At 44.5% G+C, this 9729-nt stretch overlaps 1 protein-coding gene across 1 annotated transcript; it reads left to right on the forward strand.

The window, feature by feature from the left end:
• The first annotated feature begins 1608 nt into the window (after window positions 1-1608).
• Window positions 1609-6019, forward strand: cdk5r2b (cyclin dependent kinase 5, regulatory subunit 2b (p39)). Its single transcript, XM_089003207.1, has one exon. It carries the CDS (start codon window positions 1981-1983, stop codon window positions 2827-2829), a length of 849 nt encoding a protein of 282 aa, XP_088859333.1. The 5' UTR covers window positions 1609-1980; the 3' UTR covers window positions 2830-6019.
• Window positions 6020-9729: the final 3710 nt, after the last annotated feature.

Here is a 9729-nt window from a genome sequence, read left to right on the forward strand (position 1 = left end):
GAGGCGTGGGCTAACGTGGACGTAGCATTGCCAGGGAAGAAATGAGATGGGTCCGTTGTACCTGCGGGATCCAATGGTTGGTCGGTTGATTCTGTCACGGTTTGCAAGGTGGTGACGGCGGGTGCGGATCCCAAAAAGCAGGCAGGAGGGAGCAGGAGGTTGTTTGACAAATTGTATTAAAATAAAGGTCAGCAGGAACAAAATGTAAAACATCAAAATGATCTGAACGGAAAAAAGTATCAAAAGAAAACCAAGAGTAAAAGTGCGGCAAGGTTAAACAAACACATGCACAGCATACAATGGATGCAATTGCAGACAAAGCATGCAACAAACAATGAACCGACACCGGATGGTCGTGCCGGGAGTCCTTTTAAGTGTCACTGATTAAAACGACCAGCACCTGCGAGGCTGCAGGCAGGGCTGATGTCGCTACCCGTTGGTCGCCAATCCGAACGTGGCAGTCCGCCACTGATCGGGACGACCAACACCTGTGCAGTTGCAGGCGAGGCCGACAGCGCCCCCCGTTGGTCCCCAACCAGATCATTACAAACAGCGACAGCATTTTGTCCATTAGATCCACTGCTGTTCCGTCGCAGAGTCCGGGAAGGGACATAAGCCTGTCTGCTCTCTCAGCGGCCGATAACGTGACTGCCTGAACAGCAGGTGTTTGAGCGCCACGTATTTCTCGCTCTGTGGAGGTGCACGTGAGATCGGCAGCACACGACGAGTAGTCTGCTCATTGAGAGACGCCACGACCAGATCATATTTCGGCTCCTCTGTCGTGATGCCTCGTAGGTGGAAAAGCGCTTCCACATGCTGGAACCACGAAGCCGGATCGCTGTGCCAGAACTCGGGCAGTCTCACGGCTGAGGCGGCAGTTGCGAGTTGGAGCGTTGGTCGCGACGACATGGCCGAGGAAGATACCTCTTCGTCAGTTGACAGGAACATTTTAAACGTCGAAGTCACCAGTGTAGCCGTTGGGGAAGGAGCACACACAACTGAATGTAGAAATGTGTTTATTCCAATGGCTAACAAGTGGATCTGGTTCCAACATAGAAAATGCAGTGAAATATACTTAACATAAACACACCCCCTCCTGTGCACCTGCTGGGTGAGATGCCTGGTCCTTGTGTCCGCCACACAATTCTTATTCTTATTCTTATTCTTATTCTTATTCTTATTCTTATTCTTATTCTTATTCTTATTCTTATTCTTATTCTTATTCTTATTCTTATTCTTGTTCTTATTCTTATTCTTAGTATTATTCACTTTGGAGAATATGTAATATTCACTTTGCTGCTGTGAAATGTAAATTTCTCCACTGTGAGACTAATAAAGGCATATCCAATCCAATCCAATCCAATTCAACTGCCATTTTGAGCCAAATGTTTCCAAAATAAGATAAATTCAGCAGCCATTGTAGGCCAACTGTTCCAAAATAATCAAGAAATTAATAGTAATGAACCACTAGAAACACAACACTACTCCAGGTAATTGAAGTGGTGTGTTTATACGCCCCCCCCCCCCCCCCCCCCCCCCCCCCGCATTATCCTTCTTTGGTCGCCCTGTTCAGGGAAAATAGTCTGGTAATGCGTCTCAAGGCAAAAAATAGAACAGAAATCTAAACGAGTGCGGGTCAACTCAATGTAGGCTAACAGTAGCTGCACTTGGATCCGTAAGCCGCGCTCCTAGTGGTTGCCCGCCGCGTCAATCAAGAGGCGGAGCGAGAGATACGGAGACTCGTTGCGCGTGGTGGGAGTGAGCGTCGGATGCGGTCTTCGTCCTCAAACGGGCTCCTCGTCGCTTCGGAACCAACGTCGAGCGTGTCGATGGATTCCATCACGTCATCGTGACTCTCCCACGCCGCTTCTGCGTGATTGTAACCGCCAGCAGTAGCCGCAAAATCGGCAGGAGAAACATCCTCTTCGCCTGCCTGTCACGCCACCGCGGCTTCCCCCCGCTCCGCCCCTTCCAGCAGCGATGGGCACCGTCCTCTCCATCTCCCCCGCCACCAAGAAGGCGATCGACGCCAGCGACGACAATGGCGACAAAAGCCTCAAGCGGCCCTCCGTGTTCGTGTCGCTGTCGTGGAAGAAGCTGGTGGCCAGCTCGGCTAAGAAAAGCGTCAAGAAGGTGACCCCCAACCCAAATCCGAACCCCCCTTGCGTCCAGGTGGCCCAACGCAACAGTGACAACATCCGCAAGAGCCTTCAAAGCGAGGAACGCAAACAGCGAGCCCCCATCCCGGTTCCGGTGCCCACCGTGCCCACCCAGAACCGCAACGACAAACCACCACCGGCGGCGAAGCAGGTCAGCAACCCGTCGGCGGCGTCCCCGAGGCGGATCGTAATCCAAGCTTCCACGGGGGAGCTGCTGCGCTGCTTGGGGGATTTTGTGTGCCGCCGCTGCACCAAAGTAAAGGAGCTGAACAGCGGTGAGGTCATCCTGTGGTTCCGCAACATCGACCGTACTCTGCTGCTGCAAGGCTGGCAGGACCAAGGTTTCATCACGCCGGCCAACGTGGTCTTTGTGTACCTACTGTGCGAGGCCACCCTGGACGAGAAGGTGAGCAGCGCGGCCGAGCTGCAGGGTGCTTTCCAGACCTGCCTGTACCTGGCCTACTCGTACATGGGCAACGAGATCTCGTACCCCCTCAAGCCTTTTCTGATGGAGGCCAACAAGGACGTGTTCTGGGAGACCTCGCTGGGCATCATCCACAGCCTCAGCGGCAAAATGTTGCGGCTCAACGTCGATCCGCATTTTTTTACCGAGGTCTTCCAGGAGCTCAAGAGCCAGCGGGACTGCGCCGAGGCCAACCTGGACCGCTGATGGCGGCTGCGGGGTCCACGCAAATGGGCGGATTTGAATGTAACGGCCGATCCGGAAGGCTCGATATTGCCAATGCGGCATTAGTTTAGACGGCGGGGGAACTACTTACTACTTGTGCATGCCATCAATGGTGCATTGTCACCCCCGCTTTTTTTAATGATTAAATTATGACCACATTTAAATGCTAATTTCATTTGTAATGAGACGGCTTTCCGGCGCAGAGTGCTCAGAGACCAGAATAGATGATTGCTGTTAAGCGCATGGGCTGAGCTCTCCAAGGTTCTGCTCTCTGGACCCCCCCCCCCCCCTTACCTCCCACCACACACACATCCACTGCTAAAGCAATTGCCTTGTGATACAACCTTAATTAATCCCACTAAAAGCTCCTAACTCAAAATAATTGCATCTCAAATCTACTTTCTGAATAAAAAAAGTTAATCAATTCCCAAGATTACAACAAAATAATAAAAAAAATAATAATTCAGATCAATTCATCGCAAAACCATCGGGTGTATCCACGACTTGGCCACCAGGTGGCAGCATCGCACAGCTGCACCGACAAATGTTTCAGCAAAACCACTGCATCACTTGGCTGACGTCGATCATGCTGCCTGAGGATAAAGAATATATGCCCTTGTGTGTCGTGATATTGTCTATTTAGAATCAATCTATTCCCGCAATTAAAAACAAAATACCTTTTTTAAAATAATTTGGAACAATTTATTACAAATCCTACGGGTGAATCCATGTCTTGGCCACCATGGGACAGCATTGTGCAGCTGCATACACAAATGATGAAAAATATTTGCAAAGTCAATACACTTGGATGATGTTGATCGCTGATGGATGAGGATAAAGAATATATGCCCTTGTGTATCATGGTATTGTCAATTTATAATCAATCTATTCCCACGATTAACAACAAAACATTTTTTAAAAATAATAATTCAGATCAATTCACAGCTGCATAGACAAATGATGAAAAATCTTTGCAAAACCAACAAGAGTCACTTGGATGATGTTGATCGTTGCTGCCTGAGGATAAAGAATATATGCCCTGGTGTATCGTCCATGCATCCATACGGAAAGTACCATGTTTTTGGAGTGTGGGGGGAAACGGGAGGACTCGGAGAAAACCCACGCGGGCCCGGGGAGAACATGCAAACTCCACACAGGGAGGCCAGACCGGGACGCGAACCGGCGACCTCTACACTGTGAAGCCGGTGGCTAACCACTCGACTACCGGGCCACCTAGTGTATCGTGATATTGTCTATTATTATTTAGCGTGTGTTGCTGCACCATTGGTGTGCAAATAACGACTACCACCTAAACTTTAGCACATTTTTTGGGGGGGTGGGCTCACCTGCCTGGCGATTAAAATACATAGATATTTCAGTTTGGATGTTAAAATGCAATTTTTAGATGTGAAACAGCCGAACTGTTGCGAGGCTATAGAAATAGGGGGCCGAGTCGGGTATTTCATCCCAAATTCTAGCTGTCTGTTTTATTTTCCGATTTATTGTCTTTGCGGTGGAGCCTTGAGATACAAGTTTAATTTGTTTCTATTAAATTTATTTAATTCGCAGTGGCACATGAGCGAGACCAAAACGGCACGTTGACTCAACGATATCAACTCGAATTGTTGGTGCCTGAATGTTGTGAGTTTAACTGCCGCCATCTAATGTTGGCGGGCGGAAGTATGCCGTGCCGGATTTTGGCTTTTACCAAATTGTATGTATTTTTTTTTACATTTAAAAATTTGGAAAAAATTGTTCATCTTATATTTTAAGGCATCGCTGTATTGAAGGGGAATGTATTTTTGTTGCTTTCTAACAATCTCATACGTGCCAACTGTTTTATTGTCTTTGCCTGCTACTGTATTGTTTACATTGTTCATATTGTGATTTTTGGGCCAAGCGCAATGAAAACATATGAATGTTTTTTTTTTTTTTGTTTATTGTTTTTTTTTTTTTTTTTTTTTTTTTTGCAAACCAGCAATATGTAAATAATGAATGTTGACTATTGTGTCATTTGGCACATCGCCGTCAGTTTCCGAAAAGCAACGTGGACAACAAGCAAAGCTTCGTCGTATATTTATGCCCATCGTAGGTCGTACGATGTTGTGTTGTGATGCCGTTGCTCCGAGTGGAATGTCGTGCCGCTACGTTTTTTTTTTTTTTGGTTTTTTTTGCACAGCCGTGAACAAAATTTGCGATATTTAGGTTATGTACCAAAAAATTCCACCGGGTGGTGCGCTGGATCATTTGCTCTTTTAACTCATTCACTGCCATTCACAAATTTATTCGGGAATTGAAAATATGACGTTGAGCGCCATTCCCGAATTTGTTAGAGTTTTGTTTTTTCATGCTTGGGTGCCGATCAAGCGCTGGTCAGACCTCTACCAATGTTTTTCCCTTCCACAAGGGGGCAACATTTTCCTTTTTTCCATGTTAGCGCTTTGTTCTAGCTTCAGCTGTTGTTTAATCGCTATCAAAATCCAAATCCAGCAGACATTTAAACAGCTTCTTCCCCCAAGCCATTAACTCTTTGAACTCTTTCAACAGTAGTCAAAATGGACTTAGCAGTTTTTTTGACGACGATACTAGTGCAGCGTGTTCTACCGGAAACAAATTCCTTGTGTGTTCTACATACTTGGCAATAAAGATGATTCTGATTCTGATTCTGATATAAACCAATATGTTTGTATTGCATTGTATTTTGGACATCCGCCCTCATTTCAAGCTAATATAACTCCAGAGCCATATGATTTCGGAATTATCTATTTTTTCTGATGAAAGAAGAAAGTCTAAGGTTTCTAATGCTGTATTGAATGTTTATGTAGTCCTCAAACTCAATATTATGTGGGTCCTGGAATTCAAGTGACAATGACAAATACCCTGGCACTGGAGTGGACACATTTTTTTTGTACATGGTCTGGAAGTGAATGAGTTAAATTACTCCATTTGCAGCTACGGGTGGACGAACGAACGCTTTGTGAACTGGACATTCTGTACAGCATTTTTTCCGATCCTGCCGTCAACGTGTTCTTTCGCGTGTGGTTTGATACACGCTTCGCTCTTCCGCCGCATCACGCTACGTGTTTATACAGTCAACACAGTGCAACTTATTATTTCTGGTGACCAGGGTGAAATAAATCATTTTCAACAAAATAAATTTTGACTCTTGCATTTAGATATTTTTTTTTGGGGGGGGGGGGTAGTGGCATACTACCGCAGACGGCGATCTTTGCGCCATCTGGTCACGAGTCCACTTGCAGTGTAAACAGAGGCTGGCAACCATCGGTACAGACCAGGGGTCGGGAACCTATGGCTCGCGAGCCATATATGGCTCTTTTGATGATTGCATATGGCTCGCCGATAAAACTATATACATATTGCCGTTTTATTTCGCTGTTCATTTCCCGTTGGGGCTGCAGTTGGCGGAAAGCGCAATTTTGATTGGATGACACTGACCTAGAATGGCCGAACGCGCCATTTTGATTGGATGATTGTGGCCGTCATGTTGAAACAGGTAAACGCCCCTTTAAATGAGCCCAACTAGTGCACTTCAGCGTGAATGCACCGGAGCATTAGAGGAGAGAAAATGTTCTGATTCTAATTTGCAATGAAACAATACCATCGATGAAACAGTCGAATGTCAGTGACATTTTAACAAGCCCCATGTTAACGTTAGCATCAACATACTTATGCGAGAAGTAGATTTCAGATAGCAAGTGTGGAAGCTTATGAGCCGTGTGCAGGCTAGGCAGTAACTTCGCCTCTGGACTGGCAAATTGAATTTCATTCCGATCGTTTGCCTGGATTTTTACCAATCACGAGGAACGGAAACCATTCATGTTAACGGTGAGTACTATCACAAAGTTATTTTAAATAATACAGTCTGATATTTTGTTGAAAAATGGCCGCGCGCGCGTGTGTGTGTGTGCGCGCGCAGTCGAGCTTTTGTACGTGCGCGCGCGTGCGTGTGGCTCTCACTCAAAAACATCTCTAAATATTTTACTTTTATGGCTCTCTTAGTCAAAAAGGTTCCCGACCCCTGGTACAGACACTCCCCTACTTACAAACATTCAAGGTACGAACAACGGCACATACGAACATTTTTGTAGTAACATATGGAGTATTCTCTCCAGTTTTATAGAGCATATATTTTATTCAATGTTTTCTTTTCAGTACAAATCGATACAGGTTACTTATACAAGCCTTAAACATGCTTATAGTGTACAAGCCTTAAAGGACAACCGACGTCTCCGGACAAGTTGTGTCCATAATTTGTAAAATGGTTTCAAATGACTTATACTGAGCGTATATTACAAAGATTACACCGCATATAGCTATATTTTCTGTTTTAAGACTTGCGCTGAATATTCCGGAAGTCTTGTTTTTGAGTTGTTGACGAGTCCTCACCCTACGTCACTGAAGGAACGCCCCTGATCGAAAAAAGGACACATTGTAGCAGTCCTTCCATCACATCAATGCATTTTGCTGTACTTGTTTGGTCTGAAAACTTCATGTTGCACCAAAAAGAGGCAGAAGAGGGCGTCAAAGCTCCCTGTAAGGAATTAATCAGCCTGTGAAAACGGGCTGATTAATTCCTTTCACGGAGCTTTGTCACCATTTTCTGCCTCTTTTTTAGTGCTACATCCCCCCCCCCCCCTCCTATTGCCTCAAAATGGCACGGAATAAATTATTGAATCGATTGCAAACATGTTTGCTTTCCCCTTCAGAACTATTTGAATCATATTCATAACTGGATGAGTAACAAGAAAGCATATTCTCCGAATCTGAAGCCATTATTTTGATTCTCCAGCAAGGCAAGACGTCTTGGGGTGACACCACGAACAAGGGGGCGGGACCTTCTGAAATTGGCCACTTCCGGGTTCATTTTTGGCAGATTTTGGACACTTTAAGTCATTTTTATCTGTTTTGCATTTCACTAAAAATATCACCACCATCAAATATGAAAAGTATTGGGTATTTTAGATGCTATAAAACGTTTTTATGATGTCAGTTAGGAAACAAAAAAGTGATGTCGGTTGTCCTTTAAACATACTTATATAAGCCTATAAACATACATTCCAAACAAAATATAGCACTGACGCAACTTACGAAAAAATTCAACTTATGGACCGTTCAGACCGTATCTTGTTCGTAAGTTGGGGAGTGTCTGTATCTACATTGGAGTCTTCAAAATGGTCGCCGCACAGGGTCACATGATCGTTCCGAAGAGGATTTGTGTGAATGAAGCCGTCTTGTCCGTGTGGGTTGGCGCGGCAGCTTCCGTCGTCTGATTGGCTACATTCTGCTGCAGTCTCCAAATTCTCACTCATTCCATTTGTCTTTAACGCATTTTCTATTCACGGGTTCTTGTGGTTTCTATTTACAGATCAAAATGGAACCCGGTAAGAAAGCACGGATATATCTATTTTCCCAATGTCCCTTTGATAGAAATTCAGCAATCTCAGAATCCACGATGCAGACTGTATGTGATTAATACTGCCTGAAGGCTGCCGGTTCTCACCTCGTTTCTGTGACTTCATTGCAGATGCTGCAGTAGGATTATATAAGAGGCTAGCGCCACTATTAGAATTCAGTCCTGGTCCGCGTCTGACGGTCTGTCCGCCAACTCCCATCCTCCCTCCCTCCTTCTCTCGACGCATTCTTTATCTCTTTCTGCTGCGTATCCATAGCAACGGCAAGATGTGAATGTGAGCCTGACAAAGTGTAGGCAGCTCCGAGTCGAAAGCAAGGTGCTCCCTGTTTTTACTACGACAACATCACTGATACATTTTTTAAAAAATACAATATTTATTAAAAACACTATAAAAACAAAGTAATGGAAATGTACTTTCTGTGTATCTAAAAGTGAGCAGCCATTTTTGGGAATCTACAGTGACACCTCAGCTTACGAACTTAATTGGTTCCCAGAAGGTGTGTATAAGGCGAAAAGTTGGGTCTGCCGAACATGTATTTCCCATAAGAAACCATTAAAAATGAGAATAATCCATTTCCGAGTCCCCATAAAACCTAATTTTCTACTAAATAAGCCTTAAAACTACACAAACTATACCTTATTTTATGTATACTAAATGTGCTATTGTATTGTAATTGAAGAAATAAACTGTATTGTATAATAAAGTCATTTTATTTACCTTTGTGATGGTCGTTAATGTCTCTTGATGATATCTGAGTGAAGCTCACATGCTTCACTCAGCTCACGTGCGATAATACCCTCACTCACAATGTCCCATGCTAGCTGCTTTTCGTTCATCCAAATCAACAGAAGTTTTTCGACCTCTTCTATTGTCTGAGATCGTTGCTTAGACAACACAGAAACACTCATAGACACACGTAGCAATGGTCGACTCAGCATACTGGTACTGCGACGCTAAGTCACACAAACGCACACCTCGTTCGTGTTTCTCGATGACCTCCTTCTTCTGCTCGACCGTCATTTTCTCTTCTTAGGCTTAACACTAGCCTGTGGGGGGGTCTTTTTCTGTCCCATAATAGCTCCACACGATAACAAATCACATCTGCACTCAAAGAAAGGAGGTGACAAAAATGAGTCCGCCAGCCACCGTGACGCTGTGTGGTTTAGTTCGTCCGCCGAAAACTAGTTCGTATGCCAAGATTATATTCTCGGGAATTTAATGTTCGTAAAGCGAAAGGTTTGTTAGCTAAAGCGGCCGTAAACCGAGGTATCACTGTAATTCCATGTGTAAAGGAAAAAAAATCTGAAGAAACAAAACCAAAAAAAGGATTCTGATATTTGTTTTATAATACAACAAAATACATATTGATTGGGATAGAACTGGAGCTGTAACAAAGCGCCAAATGTGGACAAGTAACATATGTTAAGATTAAAAACATAAATAAATG

Source organism: Hippocampus bargibanti, linkage group LG08 (assembly GCF_051943395.1).
Source record: "Hippocampus bargibanti isolate YZ-2025 linkage group LG08, ASM5194339v1, whole genome shotgun sequence".
Classification (NCBI taxonomy): domain Eukaryota; kingdom Metazoa; phylum Chordata; class Actinopteri; order Syngnathiformes; family Syngnathidae; genus Hippocampus; species Hippocampus bargibanti.

Bases quoted from the DNA above. Each gene is read 5' to 3' on its own strand.
- cdk5r2b (XM_089003207.1), top strand. From the start codon at position 1,981: ATGGGCACCGTCCTCTCCATCTCCCCCGCCACCAAGAAGGCGATCGAC.